The sequence below is a fragment of the Chionomys nivalis genome, chromosome 10 (genome assembly GCF_950005125.1).
Source record: "Chionomys nivalis chromosome 10, mChiNiv1.1, whole genome shotgun sequence".
NCBI classification, from domain to species: Eukaryota; Metazoa; Chordata; class Mammalia; order Rodentia; family Cricetidae; genus Chionomys; species Chionomys nivalis.
This window is the reverse complement of record NC_080095.1, coordinates 50,088,114-50,109,840: the sequence shown is the minus strand read 5'-3', so window position 1 is coordinate 50,109,840 and position 21,727 is coordinate 50,088,114. Positions and strand designations below refer to the sequence as shown.

Sequence of the window (21,727 nt, the reverse complement as noted above, 5' to 3'; positions counted from 1 at the left end):
CTATTTAAAAAGTGTGCCCAAAGAAGAAATTATTGTAATAAGTATTTAAACCCAAATAGAACAAAAGGGTAAGTCTTAACTTGGAAATGGTTTTAATTCTGTAAGTTTAAGTTCATATACACGAGTGTAGAATTTTTTATAGGCATAATGTCACGATTTCACTGTGACTGGCGTATTCATCTCTGAGACCAAAGCATTAGAAAGCAAGGCTGTGGTGAAGCTCTTCATTAAAACTGAAACCACGCAGTGGAAACAAAGGGGTTTTTGTCTGTGTAAAATGCTGGTTGTTGAGGAAAAGCCAATTAGGAAGGGATGAGAAAGTAAAAAAAAATTCCTCTGTGGAGCTCCTGCAAGGGACCTCCTGGTCCTCTCAAGGACCCGACGGGCTGACAGGCTTAGTTGCGCATTACGGCATGATCACTAACGACGCTGACATCTACTAGGCAAACTTCGGTTATGTATCTGGTGGCATGAGGTAACTGAGCAGAGATGGAAGAGGTGGAGAAAGAAAGAGGATAGGAGTCAGTCGATAAATGAGCTGTGGGTGAGAAACAGGGCAAGAAGGATGCGGGCTGCACGGCTGACCACAGCAGGAGAGGGCAGCCCGTGAGCCCTTGCCTGCCTTAGTGGATGCCCATGGGCCTGCCTGCTAGGGGAGAGGTCTGCCTAAGAAATGGAGAGGCGGGGTCACAAAATGCTGCTCTTAAGACCCTCAGCTCAGGTGTCTCCACTCTTGTGAAAAGGGAACTCATGCCTGCCTTGCATGTGGCCATGATTGTGAGCAGTGGTGCTTGGGTGGGGAGGAGGCTGAGCCTGAACATGGGGAGCTTCTCTTCTTCGCAGTATCCTTAAGGGTTTAGCTTACGGAAAAGAGACAGAGGGTGAGGCTTAGACGTGACAATCTCTTGTCTTCTGATGTATCATAAAACAAAAGACCTTTGAACTTGCCAGTTTAACCCCATCAGAAGGTTGCTGTGGTGTCTTAATTTTTTTCTCCTTAAGCAAAATAGGCAATATAGAAAAAGAGTAGATGGAATTCTTTTCCTTTATAAGAGCCTTAGAGGAACAGGCAGCCAAGTTGTAATCAGTTCCCCCACATTGAAGGCAAAATCCTTGGCGAGGGGACTCAGCAGGCCAAGGAAAACAATGGCGGAGACATGAGTCACACCAATTATGAACCATGCCAACCAGAGTCTCCTTATCCTTCATTTATCACCAAATGGCCAAAGCCAGAAGGTTTCATGATGTGGGGAATATATGTTCATGGTGGTCAGGGTTCTCTAGAGGAACAGAACTTACAGAATGAATCTCTCTCTTCCTCTCTCTCTCTCTCTCTCTCTCTCTCTCTCACACACACACACACACACACACACACACACAGAGAGAGAGAGAGAGAGAGAGAGAGAGAGAGAGAGGGAGGGAGGGAGGGAGGGAGGGAGAGAGAGAGAGAGAGAGAGAGAGAGAGAGAGAGAGAGAATAACTTGCAAGCTGTGGTCCAGCTAATCCAACAATGACTGCCTATGAATGAAAGGTCCAAGAATCCAGAACTTATTCAATCTATGAGAAAGGATGTCTCAGGTGGTCTTCAGAATCTCGAGGAAGTAGGCTCTAATGCCAGTGAAGAAATGGACTTTCAAGCAAGAGTGAGAACAAGTAGGCACAAAGAGAAAGACCTGCCTTTTCCCATATCTTTTATATAGGCTGCCAACAGAAAGTGGCTCAGATTAAAGATGGATCTTCCCGAGTGCTGGGATTAAAGGCGTGCACCATCCCAGCACTCGGGAGGCAGAGGCAGGCGGATCTCTGTGAGTTCGAGACCAGCCTGGTCTACAAGAGCTAGTTCCGGGACAGGCTCCAAAGCTACAGAGAAACCCTGTCTCAAAAAACCAAAAAAAAAAAAAAAGGATCTTCCCACCTCAAAGATCCAGATTAAAAAATCTTCCCACTTCAAATGATTTAATTGAGAAAAATCCCTCGCGTGTGTGCTCAGCCGTTCGGGTTTTAGCTAATTCTAGTGGCAGGCAGGTTGGCAATAGAGAAAAGCTGTCACAGCGGGAATATAGGCTGAAACAGCCACTTTGGCCACCTGGAAGTTCCTTACCTAATTTGGCGTGCTCTGACATTCCAGCCGTTCCTTCCATAGTGTCAGCCTTAAGCCAAAAACAAATAAGAAAGTGTGTATAGTTCCTTTGCTGGTCAGAAATGCTGTCATTGCCTGTAAGGTGGTATAGACTGGTCTACAGTTCTTCCAGTGGAAAAGGAGAGTCCAGGTTCGCAGCTGGAGGACAGGTGAGAGAATAAGACCTGGTATCCGGAAGCTCTCTGAAATCCCCATGTTTTTTAAAGATTCCTTTGCTTAAGGTATCAATCAGTACCAGTCAGAAACATTTGATTGTCTTTTGAACTTGGTTTCCTGGAAAAGCAATTCACTTGAGGTTTAACACATCTCCTGTGGTTAGCGTAGGCCTGCCACCCAGTTATTGCTTGGCCTTGACATTTGATTGAACTTCTCCGAATTTAATTTCCTTCTCTATTAAATAAGATTAACAAAGGGACTCCACAGACACGCAAGCAGTGACATCTTTTGAAGAAGTCATCTCTTCTGCTGGCGACTTCCCATTCTCCATTCCTGCTCCGCCTTCATCGACAGTGTGTTTCTGCACTGTGTGTGGATATGTACTTGGCCCCATACAATGGGGCTTGTCAAAAGCTATTATTAAGACATCCCCTCCAGTTAAAGCCAGCAAGCACCCCAGCTTCTCAGCGTGCACAGGATTAGCCACGTGTGATAATTACAACCCAAATGATAATACTTAACAGCAGCACTGTATTAACCTCGTTAGGCATGACAATAGCAGAGTAAAGAAAAACAGAAAAGCAAACCTATGCTGCCTGTTGCTGGCCGTGAAGATGTGAAAGCTAAGGGTGCAGTATAGAAATAGAGTGCACAGGGAAAAGGCATTCCTGGGTATGCATGGGACCCAGGCCTTCTTTTAGAACCATTTTAACAGTGTTTTAGTAGCCACTGTGTGCTTATAAGGATGATCAGTTCTTATGAAGACTGAGATATGGTGCTAACTTACCCAAGTGCCTATGTGATTCTTCTTCTTCTAGAAAAGCTCCAATTGTCACAATAAAGTCAGAAATTATTAGACGTGGCCTGGAGGTGTATTAAGTCGGTAGAATGTATGCCTAGCATGCACAGAGCCGTGAGTTCCATCCTCACGGCAGCCTCAGTCAAAAATAGTGGTGCATACACTTGGAAAAGGATGGCGGGTCATCATCTGTCACATGGCAAGTTCAAGCCTGCCAAAGAGACACAAGCTTAGTCAAATGAAAAAATCTTAAAAGCAGCAAGAAAAGGCAGCATTGTGTGTCAACTATACCTGGACAAAGGCATTTAAAACCATGGTTACTGATAGAGGAATGAGGGTAGACTAACCGAGGAGATGCACTTCTGAACCACCAAACTAATACTGTAGTCTGACAAGGTAAACATGTCACCTCGTTCTCTGAGCAAAGGAAACATCGACTTTATCTTGAATGCTGGACAGGATTAATCTCTGAAAGAATACAGAATACTGTATTTCAGGGTAAAAGAGGAGTTAGAGTGAAGTAATAGATGCAAGAAGGAGTAATGAAGAAAGGAGCTGACAAATACGTAAAGGGGAGTGAGTCTGCATGGGTTGTGTCAGACAAAACAGGAGTAGTAAACACGGCCAGTGTTGGGAATCAAACAGCAGAGTGGAAGTCAGATCCGAGGCAGATGTAACGTGAAGGATGGGAAGAGAGTTGGCAATCAAAGGATTCTAAGATCTTCATTTGCTTAAGAGATGATCACATATGGTCGAATGCTTTTTGACAAAGATGTTTAGATCACTTAGTGGTATAATAATATATACATATATATTAATGGGGCTGGGGAAACTGAATGCATGCAAAAGAATGAAGTTGAATCTATACCTAACATCATAAACAAAAGTCAACTTGGAAAGAATCAAAGACATCAGCATAAGGCCTAAAATGCGAATTCTTTGAGGGGAACAGCGAAACCATCACACTGTTGGACTTGGCAATGATTTCTTGTACTTGACACTAAAGGCACAGGCAGCAAAATAAACACAGACAAATGGGAATCAGCAAGCAACAGCAGGGACTGGCAATATGGCGTAGTGGATAAATGCTTGCTGTGCAAATATGGGGGCCTGAATTTGGATCCTCAGAATCCATGAGGATTGAGACGTGGAAGCATAGGAACAGTAACCCCACTATTCCTATGATGAGGCAAGAGCATCTCCAGAAGCTCATGTGTCAGATGGCCTGGTGACACCTGTTTCAGACAAGGTAGAAGGTGGGGACTGCTCTTTGACTTCCATATATGTACAGTGGTACACATCCACACATATGAACATGCCTATACATATCTACACATTCACCCACATGTTCACACAGAGATTAAAGAAGAGATGACCGTAGAATAATGAAGCAAAGGAAATAATAATCATTATTTATAAAAAAAATCATGCAGAGAATATATAGATAACTCCTAAAACTCAATAGCAAAAAGTATGATTTTGAAATGGGTAAAAGACTTAAGTACTTACCTTTCCAAAGAAGACATACCAGTGGCCATCAGTAGTATGAAAATATGTTCAACATCACCATTCACCAGGAAAATGCAATATAGGCAATACATTAAAACAGAATATGTTCAGCTTTATACAAGGAAGGGAATCCAAATATGTGTTAAACCTTGCAGACATCACACTAGGTAAATAAGGCACACAGAACTTACTGCGTGATTTTGTTCACGTGAGATATTTAGAGGAGTGAGAGTTGTGCAGACAGGCAGTAGGGCTGCATTGCCAGGGTGGAGATGAGAGGGACGGAGGAGAGTGGTGTTGAATGTGCTTAGAATTTCAGGCTTTGGGTTTGGAGGACTTCTGGAGATGGGTGGCGGAGATGACTTAATGACACTGTTATTCAGTCCCACAGAAAAATGGTTAAGCCAGTAGATTTTATTTGAACACTTATTGTAATGTTTAATTGTAATATTGATTTAATATTCATTGTAAAAAGCTAGTGGGCTTCATAAGGACGCTTTCATGTAAATTTATCATTTACTTTGAGCCCCACAACTTTCTGCCACTCCCCCTTCTTACTAGACCTTTTTATTTCTGCTTTCATGACATATTTACATAGATTTTTTTTTGCTCTGGGAATAGAAAAATCTAAGATTTATAAATTAAATATAATCACTGTATTTGTCTTTCTGAGTCTGGCTTGTTTTGCTTAACAGGATGACTTCTAGTTACATGCATTTTACTGCAAACAGCACAATTTCATTCTTTATGGTTGTCTTATTATTTATATATGCTGCTTTTTCCTTAGGTAGGACCTTGGGCACGGTGCAGGAGTAAACATGGTACGCCAGTGTTTCTGTGGTTTACTGACTCCAACCCTTCAGTTATATGCCTGGGTCTACTTTTAGTACTCTAAGCAACCTCCACACTTATTCCCATAATGGCTGTACCAGTTTACACTCCCAGCAGCAGTTTGTAGGGGTTTTCCTTTCCCCAGTCTCTCCAGCATCTCTTGTTTGTTCTCTTGATGACGGCCAGTCTGAATGAGATGACATGGGGTCTCAGTGTAGTTTTGATTTCCATTTTCCTGATGGCTAACAATGTTGAACATTTTTAATGTGCTTGTTGGCCATTTCCACTTCATCTTTTGAGAACTGCCTGCTCATTTCATTAGCCCATTTATAGAGTGGGTTGTTTGGTTTCCCACTGTTTCATTGAATTCTTTGTATATTTTAGCTGCTTCTGTCAGATGTGTAAAGATTTTCTTGTGTTCTGAAGGCCGCCTCTTCCTTTGATTGCTACCGTTGCTGTGCAGAAGCTGTGCGATTTCATGTACTCTCACTTGTCAGTTCTTGGCGTTCTTTCCTGGGCTAGTAAAGTTCTTTCTGGAAGTCTTTGCCTGCACCTAGATCATGCCATGTTTCCCCGAGCACCTCCAGTTTCAGGCCTTACGTTAAGGTCTTTGATCCATTCTGAATTGATTTTTGTGCAAAGCAAGAGACAGGGATCTAGCTTCATTCTTCTGCATATGCAGAGCTCTGGTTTTCTCCAGTACCATTTGTTGATAAAGCCTATGTTTTCTACAATATGTGTTTTTGCCATCTTTGTGAAAAATCAGGTGGCTGTAGCTGCATTGGTTTCTATCAGGGTGTCCATTCCCCTCCATTGATCTGCCTGCCACGCTGTTGTTACTACAATGTTTAAGGCATAGCAATATCAGGAATGGTGAGGATTATTCTTTTTTTTTCCTCAGAATTACTTTTTAAAACTTTCTAAGTACTGGAAAAATATATTACAAAGGTATCAGAGGGTATTATAAAATCAGATTAATAGGCCACACAAGATTGACTGTTTAAACTGATGTCATGTTCAAAGAAAAATAATCAGAAAGAAGATATTATTAAGAGACTAAGGTATGTCGATCAGGGACTATATGGGAACTTTCTTGGCCTTCTGTCAAATTTTGTTTATAAATCTAAAATACTCTCTAGTAACGAACTTTAGAGATGATCCCTGAAAGCATGATCTGTTTATTCTTTGTGTCTTTCACATCATACAGCTCGATCCCATTGATTTCCCTGTCCCTTCATATTCACCCTCTGCCCTTGCAACCTCCCCCAAAATAAATTTAAGAGGAGAATAAAAAAGGAAAAAAAATCAATCTCATTATGGAAGCTGTAGTGTGACACAGGAGTCAGGCAGTAAACCCTTTTGTCCATACATCTTTACTTACAAGTGTTCTTTGCAAAGAGTTGTTGGTTTGATTCAAGGCCTCTGGTTTCTGCTACACTACCCATGCTGAGCTCTCAGTGGGGCTCCTCTTGGGTCTCCTGTTGCTGCCCTGTGTTGTGGAGATCCTGCGGCTTTCGGTCTGCTTGACTGGCCCCTTCACATGCTCTAGCAGATCATAGATGGGATGGGCCAACTCATAACACTGGTTCTGGACCTGGGTAGTTGCAATCTTGGTCAGCCTGCCAACTGTCCCTTGTCAGGCTGTATGAGGATTGTACTTGAATGGAAACGGCTGACTGTAGAGGTGACTGAAGATGACAGTGTTGTTCATAGGCTGTCATTCAGAACTCAGGCCCATGGGCCAGCCAGTTCAAACTGTCTGGAAGGCCACAGCCTTAATTATCTAATACTTTTCACCTGGCAACCTTTAGCAGACCTCTGGCACAAACTTTAAAAATCTACCTTTTACTGTTTGGAGATGTAAAACAATGAGATTTCTAAATACTGAAAGGTCTAAATTTTTATGCCATTTCCTCAAATATGGTTCAGTTCTACATGTGTTGGTTCTTTTCCAAGGCTATCTTTTCTCTCTTATCACCCAAATTAAGCCAACCACACCAAAATACATACTTCTAAATTCTGGAGTTTGCAGAATCTCTATCCCTAGAGTGACATGCCTATCGGGTGTGTGCTTTCCCTTCTGAGTTGTACCCTCTTGGGGGGTGTGGATTGCCACTCTCCTTTTTTCCTGCCCTTTGATAAATTCTTCATGAATTGGCTGTGACTTCTTAGTCAACTCTCACACTTGCTTTTCATGATGGCGCTATTCCTGCGGAGATTACCAGTTACTGTGTCCGTCAGATTTTTGTCTCTTGGAAAACAGAGAATGATCTAGGTACATCGTGTGAGAGGATGTTTATTATTAAGCTCGGTCACTGCAAAACTGGAGCATAACCGCTGGGAAAAGTGTTTTTAGGAGTCTGAAGCACAGACTTCACAGCACTGCCCTGTGCATACACAGAGTCTTTCTCTGGAGTTTCATACACATTAGACAAGACTTTTCCCGTGTCCACCATTAATGCTTCCATTTTCTGCTTTCTTCTGCTTTGCTGTCTCTTGTGGGTAGCATTCACGAGTGGAGTCTAACTGGGGTCTGACTGGCAGGAATTTAGTTTTAAGTCTTCATGTCTCCTTGGTACCAAGAGAGTCTTAGAAAGATGTACATCTACCAATATGGGGCCCAGAGGGAACTTTCTTAACCTGACAGTGACATTCCAGGCAGCTTCATAGTATAAGATACAGCAACAAAACAGGTAAAACTTTAAAGGAAGAAACGAAGCTAACATTATATATAGAAAATTTGATTCTTGCATTAAAGCAAGAATATCTCACAATTTGTATGAATTTGAAGTAATACTTGTACCAACTTAACAAATTCAAATACATCGGAAAAAGTTAAAAGACGAAGTTTAAGAATATTAGTATTATAATGGTAATACATCATCTGAGATCCCAAAGAACAACTTTAATTGAGAACAAGTGGGAAAATTATAGAAAGCATTTTGGGAGAAAAAAAATATCAGAAGAAAACTAAATTGATAAGTTGATGGACATACCATGTTCATTGATGAAGCTATTGCATATGTTGTAACAACAGATTTTCCTACATTAGTCTATATACCCAGTACAATTCCAATACAAAAAATTTTAAATATTTTAATCATGTATATGTGTCTAGGGCGTGGCAACTTGAGGGAATTTGTTCTCTTCTACTGTTTGGTTTTGGCGAATTGAAACCATATTGTCAGGCTTGGTAGCAAACACTTTCAGCCACTGAAACTTTGAACTTGACAGGATGAATCTAAAATTCATGACCAGGAGCCAATTAAAACAAGCTGAAACTTAAAGTAACTAAAAGTCATGCTTTAAAGATTACATAACGATTACCCTACAGAAAACTTAAAGACACGTTTTTTTAAACATGACCCAGAGATTATCCAAAACTGCAGATATAATTTAAGCTGATTATGATAAATATTACCAAGCCTGAACCCTGGAGACCTATTGGACATTGTGATATTTTTTTGCTAATTACTGTACAATTAATTAGCTTATTAAAAAAATAGATAGCTTCTTACTCACGCTAAAACATTAATTTTAGCCAGATTAAAGATCAAGGGGGAAAAATTAGGATTTGTGGAACAAAGCACAAGAGGACTATGAGGTTTGAGTAGGGTGTCCTGGTTGCAAAAATCAGTAACTAATAAAGCATCCCCTGGAAAGAAAGGCATGTGTAAACTTCACGATCAGTTTTACAATACTAAGAAAGGCACTGTGAAAACATCAAGAACAGAAGCCACTGACGGGAAGAAAATATTGTCAGTAAATATAAGCGGCAAAGATTTCCCTCTAGAATCTCAGAGAACACAGACATCCATCCACATCAATACAATGCAGGTGGAATGCTGAAGCCTTTGCGTTCCTTGGTTGTTACAAACAAACATCCCGTCTCTGAGAAAATGGATGAACACGTTGGGATTCACTGATACACTGGAGCAGTACATGTGGAAATAAACTCATCTATCTCACAAATAGAGAGAGAGAAAACTTAAAATTGAATGTTGAGTGAAAAAAATATATTTATCTGGGTCCTGGCTGTGCTATATTCTAATTGTATTTATGTCTCCCAAGCGTAAAAGCCTTCTCTCAAAGGTATGTTCTTTCATAACACATATTCAAAGTGTCATGTGTGGAACTGCAAGCCTAGGAGAGCACTTGACAAAGCTGGTGTCCTCCACTGAGATGGCTTGTAATGGTGGTCTTTGGCAGGTTTTCATTTAAAGATGTTTGTTTGCTGTTCATTGACAATGTATGTCTATTATATAGTAAAATATTAATATATTTTCATCATGAAACTGCTACATGGCTATCAAAATATGAAAATGTTTCAGGAAGATATACACTAGAGTGTTAAATATGTTAATGTACGAAAGTGCCATTAAATATATTTTGGATTTCTTTTGTTTACATGTGGTAAATGTCTAAAAGCATATATTGGAAGTGATGAGCTAACTTTAGTAGTTGAACATGCCAAACAGTGCTGCTCAATATGGCTACTTTTGAGAGAGTTTGTCTATGTAGCCTCGAACCCACCATGTAAGCCCAGGTTGACTTCAAACTCATAGCCTGTCTACCTTGGCCTCTCAAGTGCTGGAATTACAGGTGTGAGCCATTATACCCAACTTCTTATTTCTTAAAAGAAAAAAAATCAGAAAATATCTGTATCAAAAGTGAAAAATGCTAGCCATCTCAAATGGTAACATGTGATATTAGTTTCTGTATTCTTACATATCTATAAAAATGCTTTAGAAGTACTAGTCTACTAAAAAGGAACAGAGAGTTAAATAGCCAACTTCCTTTCATTTGCCCTAGTTTCCCAGATATTTGAGTCATACAAAACTCTGCTCTGGAGGCTCATTCTGCAGTAGTTGGCAGATCATCCCTTGAAGGCTCACTCTGCAGTAGTTGGCAGACCATCCCTTGAAGGCTCACTCTGCAGTAGTTGGTATAGCATCCATGGAGGCTCACTCTTCAGTATTTGGTACAGCATCCCTGGAGGCTTACTCTGAAGTAGTTGGTAGAACATCCCTTGAGACTCACTGCAATATTTGGAACAGCATCTCTGGAGGCTCTCTCACTCTACAGTAGTTGGTACAGCATTCCTGGAGGCTCACGCTGAAGTAGTTGGTAGAGCATCCCTTGAAAGCTCACTCTGTAATAGTTGGCAGACAGTCCCATGAAGACTCACTCTGCAGTAGTCATCACAACATCCCTGGAGGCTTGCTATGCAGTAGTTGGAGTAGCATCCCTGGAGGCTTGCTCTGCAGTAGTTGGTAGACTATCCCTTGAAGGCATACTGCAGTAGTTGGTGCAATAGTTGGTAGAATATTGGGTTGTAAATGGGCAGGTGATTTGAGTGGGCTCTTTCTGTGACTTCTTTGGGGTAGATGATGCCTTCTGTGCTCCAAATGACGTGCTTTTGTGCCTTGATAAATTGGGGTTATTATGTCTTATAAATAAAATATAAATATATTATCAGAGCCACTTCACTGATCATCTTCAGACTTTTGCCTACAGTTCTGTTTCTAGCTCAGACACATACTTCTCTTTGAACATTCAAAATATTAGGGTACAAGTGACATTTTCCTTTATGCCATGAGACAAATGACCTGATAAAGTCACTGATATGTCAAGGGACTCTGACCCATTTAGCCTTTGATGATGGATCTGGGCTACTAAAGACACTATAAAGATTTCTGAATCTTAGTAAGATAAAGTTTTGTTCAATATTGTTTTAGTTTCTGTGATCAAATTTCAAAGAAATAAAATAGTGCTCACTGGCGTCAGTCGTGGAACCCCAGAAGACCCAGGTTGTGTCTCTGCCAGTTTCACCCAGGCAGGAGTTCCTGGGCATGCTGAGTAAAGCTTCTGGTGTCTTCCTCTGGTTCTGTGACTTTATATTGCATTGCTTATGAAATGCTCATCTTTCCATGCCATGTACCTACACCCCAGAGTCAGTGGTGAGGTTAGCGGTAAGTGGCCTTTTGTATAATTAGAGATCTATCTTGGGACAGACGGAAGCTCAGGATGTTCTCTACAAAATGAGCAAGCCTTTGTTTGAAAGATTAACTCCATCCCCACTGCTCCAACTGGCAGAATTGCCTGAGCAGATCAACGCCTTGAGTGAGCTTTCCTACCGGGTCCCTGTTGCTGTTCATCCGCGGAAGCACAGGCTCATTCCCCATTGTGGGTTTGTTGACAGCTTTTCCGTGGAACAGTTTGAGGAGTGGAGAGCCCTGTTTCTGAGACAGAGAAGTGTTTTCACACCTGAAGTGTAATCTCACACCTTGTGTTTCTCAGCAGATAAGTGCATAAAATAACACATCAAACCAGAATAGGAAAAAAGATCAATGTACAAAGAAAACTGTGGGTTGTAATTTGCTTCCTACCTTACAGTGCTCTGAGAGGAAATGACAGAGATCTGGGTTTACACTTTCAAAGAGTTTGCCTGGTGACTTGATGGGAAAGCAAGTTGTACACACTAAGCTCTCTGTCCGTACTGAACAGAAAGTACAGAATGATGGACCTTAGGCAACATCCTAACATTTTGATTTTTTTTAATAGTAGCATGCATGTAAATTAGAAGCAAAAGTTTTAGTTAAAAGTCCAAAAATGATCAGTGAAATGATTTTGATAACACGCATTTTCAAGGATAATTTTCTTTGTAATGATTCATTCAGGAGTTTTAGCCAAAGTAGATGATGCTAGTAAAATTTGGATGCTTTCTTTTCCTTTTTGTAACTAAAAAGAAGGCCTTAGTCGCTGCTTCATAGTCTTCTAGTGTAGGGGGTTTTAAAATGGGAGGTCTTGCTTGGTTTCATTGTTTGAAAACATGAGCTTAAAAGAGGAAAAGGTCTGGCTTTCTGTCTAGTCATGGATGTTCATTATAAAATTATTTGTTGAAAACCCAGCCCCGGTTAGGAACTAAGCCAGGCATGGAGGTACTGTGCTATGTAAGGCAAGCCTTCTCTTTACCTCTGAGGGACTGGTAGTCTGTGGATGAGCAACCAGGTAGTGACCATGAGTGCTGTGGTAGGGTCAACCTGGGTGCTGGCAGAGGTGGAATCACATGGCTTCTAAAGAAAGTATTGGCATCAGCTAGGGAAGGTGGATGATCACTGGGTATCAGGGCATTGAGAGCCTGCCCAGGGGAGTTGATGGGGTGAAGCTTGTGGGCTGGGGTTCCAGCATGAGATGGTTCAGAGAATGTGTGCACTATGAGGAGAACAAGAAGAGAAGATACTCTTCATCCTAGACAGAAAACAGTGATTTGACTCTGAATGAAAATCCCACACATGGAGAAAAAGAAGGCATATTCAGTTTTCTACATAAATGAAGCTCTGTCTGGATGGCCGCAGCCCATTGGACATTTCTCTGTGTACCTCCATACATACTCTGTGCAAGCAGAGCTTCTAGCGAACCTCATAATGTACCATACTGAGTTGTGTGAAACAATAGACATATCAGGCAATACTCCTTCTCCTTAATAATCTATGCATGATGTGGTGATCCAGACCTGAGGCTACCATGGTGAGGAGAAATTTGCAGCCCACGTGAAGATTACAGCTAAGCCAGTGCAGCTTAAGAAAGCGCGGACCTTGTCTCACCCTCCTCTCATCTGTTTTCCCTGTAGATACATACGGAAAGCTCTTCCTCCTCAACTGCGTGGGTCAAGAGATGTCCCGATGCAAGACATCCATTCGACGCGGCCAACCCAACCCTGTCTACAAAGAGACCTTTGTCTTCCAGGTGGCCCTCTTCCAGCTCTCTGATGTTACCTTGATGATTGCCGTTTACAGCAGGCGCACTATGAAGCGGAAAGAGATGATTGGCTGGCTTGCGCTGGGCCAGAACAGCAGCGGGGAAGAGGAGCAGGAGCACTGGGAGGAAATGAAGGAAAGCAAAGGCCAGCAGATATGCAGGTGGCATACACTGCTGGAATCCTAGGCTTACCAAGGGGCTTTTGTGTGGTGTATCAGCCTTGATCATCTGACACCAAGTCAGAGCATTGTGTGTGTGTGGGGGGGGGGGGGCTTTCAAATTGAGAATTTTACTAATCTTAGGGCATTCTGTGGTTTAGAACTTCATCAAAGGTTTGGTTTTCATTTAAATGTTGTAATGAAGGGAAAGCTACTTGCAGGGCCAAGTGCGCAGTTTGGGAAACAGTTACTCTAGTTGAGACCACTGGTGATGTCATAATTTGTGCTAATGGATGGTTGTGTTTTGGTTCGCACTGTGGGATGCAGCTTCTCCTGCTTTCTCTTTTTGGTTGGAGAATAGACTAAAGTTTCAAAGGAGCTGGAACACTACTGTTTTCCATCACTGAGGTGTATGAATCAGACTCTTCTCGGTGTTCACATTTCCAAAAGAGAGAAAGGAGTCAGATGCTGGGGGTTCCAGAAAGAAGTAACCAATCACAATCCTCTGCCATGCCTACTCTCTTTATATATATAAAAAAGCTCTGTTTATTTAAAAGGTAATTGTTATAAATGTGTAGTATAAAATAAATTTGTATTCATGAAATGCCTCTTTTTTCTCAATTAGATATCACTGTTTCTAAAAGAATTGGGTTAGACAAATCATCTTGAAGTTGTAAAAGAGTTAAAAACTGACTGTTACCTGACTTATCTCTTTTTGAATATGTAAGATTTCAAAAATCAAGGGTTTTGTGCTTTTTTTTTTTAAAAAAAAAAAAAAACTGAACCAGTACCTAAAGAACAAGAAGAAAACCAAGGAGATAATAAAGTCTTGGCTTTCTTGATGTTTCCAAATCTGGAGTTCATTTGGATTATACCTTTTCTATAGACAATGATATTAACTCACACAAGTGGTTTTTGTATGTGCACCTGTGTGTCAGCCACGTTCATCTTTATGCTATGTACCCTGCCAGTAGAATATAGTAAAATGCGTACAATGGATCTTAATAAATACTCATTCGATTGACTTGTGGGAATGAACATGTGAACCCCTCTGAGAGAAGGTGTAACGTCGCTTTGTATAGAGTGACACTGAATTCTTTGAGTGCTGAGAATCCCCAGCACTGCTATTTCTCACATGCGACAATGTCTTAGTGACTCCTTGCCTTCTGATCACGTGCTCTTTAAACGCTGACCGTGTATGGTTCTGGGCATAGGGTTTTACTGATGAGCAGCTTTTACATATTTTTGCAGTGCCCTTTTATTTGCTTTATTCCTAGATCTGAGCTCTTAATTTCATTGCCTTCCACCTGGACGTGATAGAGGGGGAGGGAATGCACACTTAACCCTGTTCTCTGAGCAATTGCCCAGTCGTTTATTTTTAGCTTTTGATGTTTTCTTGTGGACTTCCACCCTGTCTGTGGGAAGAGTGATAGGTAGAGATGGATGCGAACAGCCAAAGCCACGTCGCTTCCCCCTCGGCTCTGCATTTGGACAGATTGTCAGCGTAGGCTGCAAGGCTTAGAAAACATATTTATTCATTGCAATTTGTAATGGTTATCCTGACAAGACCAGGCAAGGGCATGGGATAACTCTACTGTGATCACAGGAATCAAATATTTGGAAGAAATTTCTTTATATAGAAGGACAAGAATTTGCAGAATAAATTAGTTTCTTTTCTGGTCCTTTGGGTTTTCCCCTGTCTTTCTTGGGAAGACCTGAGAGTGCTTCTCAGCATCATGTCCATTAACTGCCTAGTGGGCTTTGCAGTGTGACTGTGTCACAGGGTAGAACTGAGTGCAATTGATGGAGAGCGACGAAGAATTGGCTTTTCACATCCCTCCCTCTCTGTGCGCCTTGTGTTTAAAGGGAAGTAGAGCAGCCTCGTTTTGCTTCCCTTTATACCACTGGCATAATAGCAGCATTCATTTTAAAATTTACATTTGAAAAAAAATCTGTATATATTGTACAGACAGCCCTGGATTTTCCTCGCTCATGTTTGCCTGCTCTACATGTTGCCTGCATCCAGGGCTTTGCGGTTCCCAGTAATCACTGGTGCTTTCTGTTCTGCTCCTTGACTTGTCCAGTTTTAGGGTTTTCTGCTGGGATAGTGGGCTTTACAGCCGTGTGCCCCCTTTCAAGAGGAAAGATGCCTGAAAAGCGTTTCCCCCACTTTTTAATAATTTCCTTTGTTATTACCACCCGCCATATAACACTTGTGCGTCTTGGTTATACAGTGGCGTTCACCCTCCATCGATGGTACAGACATCAAATTCTAAAATCAAGATGCATTGAAATGCGAGGCTGAACATTTTTTTTTTAATCTCAATTTGAAATTCTGCTAGGAAGATCTTTGGATTTGGTACACTTAGACTCTCATATTTTCTTGGCAAAGTCTAGACCCAAATGCATTTAACATGTTTTTCACTTGAACGTTTACAGCTACATTTGCCTCTCAAAAGAGTTATGAAAGATAATTAGTTGGCTCTGTGATGGGAAAGCTGCCTTTGCCTGCTTTAGCTAGCTAATGATTAATATCTTATGCAGAGCTTGACATGGAAGCAATGCTGGGTTTTGTTGCTTGCTAGTTCTTTCCCAAAGAGTGAGCTTTGAAAACAATGCCATTGAGAGCACAGAGTTTATGGAAATATGTTTCATTGTGGGCCTTCTTTCAGGGCACAGGTTTCTGCTGACTTGAGAAGGGCTGGTTTCACCAATCACGGAGCTGGCTGTTATATTCTCTGATCCCCTCTGACTGTTTTTCTTTTTCTTTTTAATGGAGTATTCACCAGAACAGACAAACACCTGCTTTGAGTTCCTTCTCCTTCACTGGCTCCCCGTGAGGGATGCACGGTTGCTTTGGACCCTGTGCTTGCTGATCAAATGACTACTGGGCAGAGGGAATCTGCTTTCCCTAATGTAAGAAGAATTTGCAATGCCCATCAATGTGGTATTCTTAACATTCCTCCAGCGTGAGACCCCAGAGATGAACCACACCATGTTTGCAAAGAGGCACAACATTGCATTGTGGTCGTTCAACTTAGGTGCCATTGGCTATGATGTGCTTTGATGACAGTATGGGCATTGATGCGAATGTTGGCATTCTCCACAGTGCTACCTCCTAGGGTACATCTGAAACACACCTTCTCCCTCTTCAACATGACATTCACAACATTATACAATGATGGTTGCCCCTTGCTGTGATTTATGTTGTGGCTCTACCAGAAGGTGTTATCTGAGAATCCAAATTCTTCTTCCCAAGTAATTTAAATCTCCTAGAAAGTTTATCGGCCCATTGATCTTTCAGTGTGGACACTGACCTGTCTATCCACCGAAACCTGGCTGTCCTTTCCATGTAGAGAACTTGGTATATGGAGGTATGAAAAAAAATTCCTTTTTAAGTGACATGAAATCACATGGAACAATTTGGGGACTGGGTCTTGCTGTACATGGAATGTACTGTATAGGCCAGGCTTGCCTTAAACTTGTGATCCTCCTGCCTCAGGCTCCAAAGCATTGAGATTACAGTAGTCATGAACTGCCATGCCTGGTTTGAGGGCATAGCCTTTGCTGAGAAGTGAGTAAACCAGAAAACACATGTGATGTTTCCCTCTTAATTCTGCATGGAACAAAGACAATTCCATTCTAAATTCCTAGTCAGAAGTAAATGATAGATGATCTTGAAATGACAGAAGAATTTTTATTGCCTGAAAAACTAACAATTTATTTAGATACAGGTATCAAAACCATGGTGTGGAAGAGATAAAGGAATGAGTTGTGGGCATGATTGGGATAATTGATGTATATTTGAGAAGAATCTATAAATAGACCGAGAAAGGCATTTAAGATTAACCAGCATGCAACAGTCAGTGAGATCCTGGACAATACTTAAAGGTGTGGAACAAAACAGATCCCTGGCAGTGGAGCAGGCACAGGCCATGTGCTCATAGCTTGGCTTCAGATGGAACGCTGCTGTGTGGCCTTAGTCCCAGCACTTGGGAGACAGAGGCAGGAGGATCTCTGTGAGCTTGAGGCCAGACTGGTCTACAAGAGCTAGTTCCAGGACAGTTAGGGCTATTACACTGGGAAACCCTGTGTCAAAAACAAAAACAAAAAAACCTAAAAAAGCAAAGAAGAAAATGACCTAGCCAGCCACACCCCAGTGTCCTCAAATGGAAAACAGAATTAGTGCTTGCCTCTAGGTTCCTTTTAAGAGATATCAGTGAAGTCCCAGCTGTAATGTGACTGGAACAGAAGCTGGCACAAAGCTAATATCCCGTGTTTCCTCCTTATAATCGTACTTGAGAGAGAAGTACTGGGGGTTGACTACTTTTTCCAGGAATGCGATTACAACACCAGGCGGAAACGCAAAACATCCTTTTCAGGAACTTGAAGAACGCACCTTCGTGCAGCTGGCCTAGATTTGCACAGGAAAGTAGATCTTGTCAGGAGATGAGCATGACAGATGAGTAAATGACATCATGATAGAGATCAGCCGAGGTGTAACCAGATCTCTGTCTATTATCCTTTTGGCTTGGAGGTAATGTAAAACCTGAATCATTGATGTTTGCATCTCGATCAGCTGCTCACAGGTCTTTCTTTCCTCAGCCCACGCTTCTGCTCATAGGCAGACTGGGCACGAAGTGTCCCCATCAAAAAGCTTGAGTTTGGTTATATGTTTTAACTTGGCCTACAAAAACAAGCAGTGTGGTACTCCAGTGGCAGTCTTTAAAACAGATCTATCTTTAAAACCCACATTCTATACTTATATCTTTATAGATGAGGAATTTTCAGCAGTGAGTACTTAAGATTTGTTGTCCAACTGAAGGTTCCATTTAGAACCAGTTACGTCTCATTGTTCCCATCAGGTCACAATGAAAGGAATTCCACCACCCTACAGAATTTCCTTTCAGTTTAAGGGTCTCTGGTTGATACAGTGGGAAGTATGTCCAGTTGTTTTCAAACAATTAAACTGCAAGTGATGAAGACTTCTGAAAGTTTAGAAAAAGGCTTTGTTGACTTTAACCCACAGAAGTTGGGGACAAGTGACCTCAAGTGTTCCTGGATGCTGTGAGCCAGTCACCTTCTGCATGGTGGGAGTGGTGGAAGTTTCGAGATGGGATCTCCTGTGAGCTTGAACTCACTGAGTAGCTGAGGATGATCTTGAACTTCTGGTCCTCCAGCTTCCATCTCTGGAGTGTTGGGATTATATGTGTGTGCTACCAGGTCTGGTTTGTGTGGTGCTGGGGCCAGGGCTTTGTCGATGCTAGGAGACACTCTACCAACAGAGCTCTGTCCCTAGGCCCAGAGTGACCCTGGGAGGGGAAGCTGTGAGGATGTGCTTCTGCCCACTGCCAAGGTGTCAGCAAACTATGTTGAATTCCAGACTTCCCAATTCAGGGACAGCAACACAGAGACATGGGGCACGGATTATTGGACTTAGTGCCTTCCAATGGGGATAACTAGTAGGGATGATAAAGCTGTCGGATGGGAGGTTGTAAGACTGGGAAGTGACTTACAGAATAATGACCCGGAAGGTGGAACCCTACTGAAAAGACAATGTACAGTTTCTGGTCTTGGCAACATGGATAGGATCAGAGCATCCACAAACACTTATGCTGAGCCTTGAATTCAGACATTAATTGTTTCTCACTAGCTTAAATGTATTTGTTGGATTTCCTCTTGTCCAGCACGGGGTTATTTGGGATGGTGTAAAGCTTTAATATTTCTGAGGTCATTGGCTAACATTGAAACCACAGTGCTTACCAACATACAATCATTAAGTGTTTTTTCAAATTATTTCTAGTCCAAAGTAGATTTTCTAATCGTGGGTTATGGAAAGAAGTGAGATACATTTGGCTGAACGAATCAGGGGAAAACTGCTGGCAGTCCCTGATTGGGGGACCAGTCTTGGTTGCCCAAAAGAGTGAATTAATTGCCAAGGAGATCCCAGAGCCTTGGCTTTTAAAACAGGAAGTTGTTCTGGCAGTGTTAGTTCTGTGAGGATGGAAGGACACCCAGGAAACCTGTCTTTAGGTTTCTTCTAAATTTAGAATCTGGTATGTAGTCCCTGCATCCTGTCTGTACTCTCCTGTGTGGTTTCCCCACATGGATTTTTCTCTGCTTCTTAGGCCTTCTCTGGGGAGTTGCTACTTGGGTCTTGTTTGGGTAACACTGGGGTGCCTGCAGGCTTTGGCCTCCTCTCCTATAGTGCATCAACTGTCGACCGCTTTCATTCCCCTTGGGCCAGGTTGCCGTATCCTAGACACGGAGGTGATAATCACCTATATTTACAGCCCATGTGGAACCCGTGTGCAGCTTGAGATTTTACAGTGCAGACACGGGCGGCAGCCATGGAGGTCGATGGATGTTCTTAGAATCACACCGCTGAGCTCTGTGAATGGTTCTCGAATGCTCACTGATGCTGCCTCAAGTGTCTCAGGGGAGCTTTTCCTTCTCACCACCATATGACAATATTACTAAGCAACTTGGAGCTTCAGGAGAAGGCAGATTTCCCCATGGTGTCACCAGATGTATGTGAAATTTTTGATGACTTAATTTTTTTCCCTTAAATTATCCATTTGATTTTTTAATAATTTTTGGATGTTTTCAAAACATATTCACTAAAGTCACAGAGGCCTAAGATGTTCTTGAATCTGGGCAGGGACCAGAAGGTGCGCTCGTGAATGAAAGAGTTCCACAATATTTTTGCTTCTAAATAGCCTCTCCTTTCATGACTGATTCTTGACAAGGGCTGCAGGCAAGCAAAAATTTACTTTTATTATCTTGTAATTTGGGACTTAATATATTTCTACCATGGTTTCTTCTCCCTTGTAAAGGGGAGAGGATTTAGAAGTTATTACTCTGTGTCTAGTTAAGGAATAAATATCCTTGGCAGTTTATGCTTCCCTTCAAAATAAATGGGTGTTTTATATCTATAGAGGGAGGAATACAGTGTTCCGCTCCTGCAAAGAAATGAGTTACAGCAGGAGATGGTGGTTAGATGGGGATTTGAACTTTTGTGACTGAATATTGAATTCCCATTATAAGGCAGGGGGATTGCAGCTCTGTACAGGCAGACACAACGCAGTTCTTACAGGCTCTGCATAGCAGGAATGGCTGCTCCTTTCTGTTTGGATGTGTAGATTGGAGACTAGCTGTAGGAGACATGGGTGAGGGTGTCGACGGAGAACCCTACTAACCTTTTTAAAAGTTTTTAGTAAAAGTTATCTGAGATCGTGTTAAGAAAGGTAGGACAGATGTAGTCAGAGAAATATTACATATTTTCTCTCATTTTGGAGCCTAGACTTTATAGAAAAAGCCATTTTTATATGTGACACAGAAGGAGAAGGGAGATAGAAGAAAGAGGGGAACCAGTGGGAGTGAGGAAGTGGGGGAAAGGTGAAGGAAGTGGGGTGCATATTGTCAGAGAACACGTGATGTCAACTGTCTTTATAAAACTAAGCACTATGCACAATGAAGAACTCCACCCCAGTCCCCCAAAACTGTACATTTGCGGGCATCCTTGTAAAATGTGTAAGGTCAATATCAGGTTGTTTTCACATGGAAGATGGGTTAACATCTGTTTTCTTGTGCTGATTTTGAAATTGATCTGAACATAACTTGGTTTTGTGCTCTAGGAATCAACCCCCTGCCCTTACCGAGGGCGAGCTCTGGTTGAGCCAGCCCCCTCATCCTGGGTATAATTCTTGCTACTTTCAATTTCATAACAAAGGACCCAGGTTGGATTCTTTTCCCAGTGGATTTATTGTTTATCAATCTTAACATTATTAAAGTTCAAGTGTTCACTAAGCACATCTCAAGCTAAAGCTACCTAAGTCAGAGTCTTTGGTGACCTAAAACAACTTACTGAGGAGCGTTTACGCGTCACTCAGTCCATGGCCCAGAAGAAGTGCACACATCTCATCTGATAGTGACCTTGATAGTTGAGAAAAGGCACCAGAAAGTTACCTAAGTTGTTACTCCTACCCTGGCCGGGCAGTCTCCCACATGGAGTTGTGTTGGCCTCACCTTCTTTGAGAGAAGCCCATCTTTGTCTCACAGTTTTCAGCTCTTGTCATTCTATCTTTGTTAATTTCTCTGTCTGTCTTTGAGATGGAGTTCCTCCCTCCCTCCCCCCCTCCCTCCCTCCCCCTCCCTCCCCCTCCCTCCCCCTCCCTCCCCCCTCCCTCCCCCCCTCCTCCCTCCTCCCTCCCTCCCTCCCTCCCTCCCTCCTTCCCTCCTTCCCTCCTTTCTTTCTTTCTTTCTTTCTTTCTTTCTTTCTTTCTTTCTTTCTTTCTTTCTTTCTTTCTTTCTTTCTTTCTTTCTTGTTTCCTTCTTTTTTTCCTTCCTTCCTTCTTCCCTCCCACTCTTTCT

General features: G+C 42.0%; 1 protein-coding gene across 3 annotated transcripts in view; it reads left to right on the top strand.

Moving 5' to 3' along the window:
• The window catches only part of Syt16 (synaptotagmin 16), a 246,924-nt gene extending 225,458 nt beyond the window's left edge, over positions 1–21,466 (top strand). For all 3 annotated transcript variants that reach the window (XM_057782915.1, XM_057782916.1, XM_057782914.1), the window contains one exon: positions 13,069–21,466. In XM_057782915.1, coding sequence (XP_057638898.1) covers positions 13,069–13,382 — 314 coding nt within the window. In that variant the 3' untranslated portion in view covers positions 13,383–21,466. The remainder of the gene's footprint in view (positions 1–13,068) is intronic.
• The last annotated feature ends 261 nt before the right edge of the window (positions 21,467–21,727 follow it).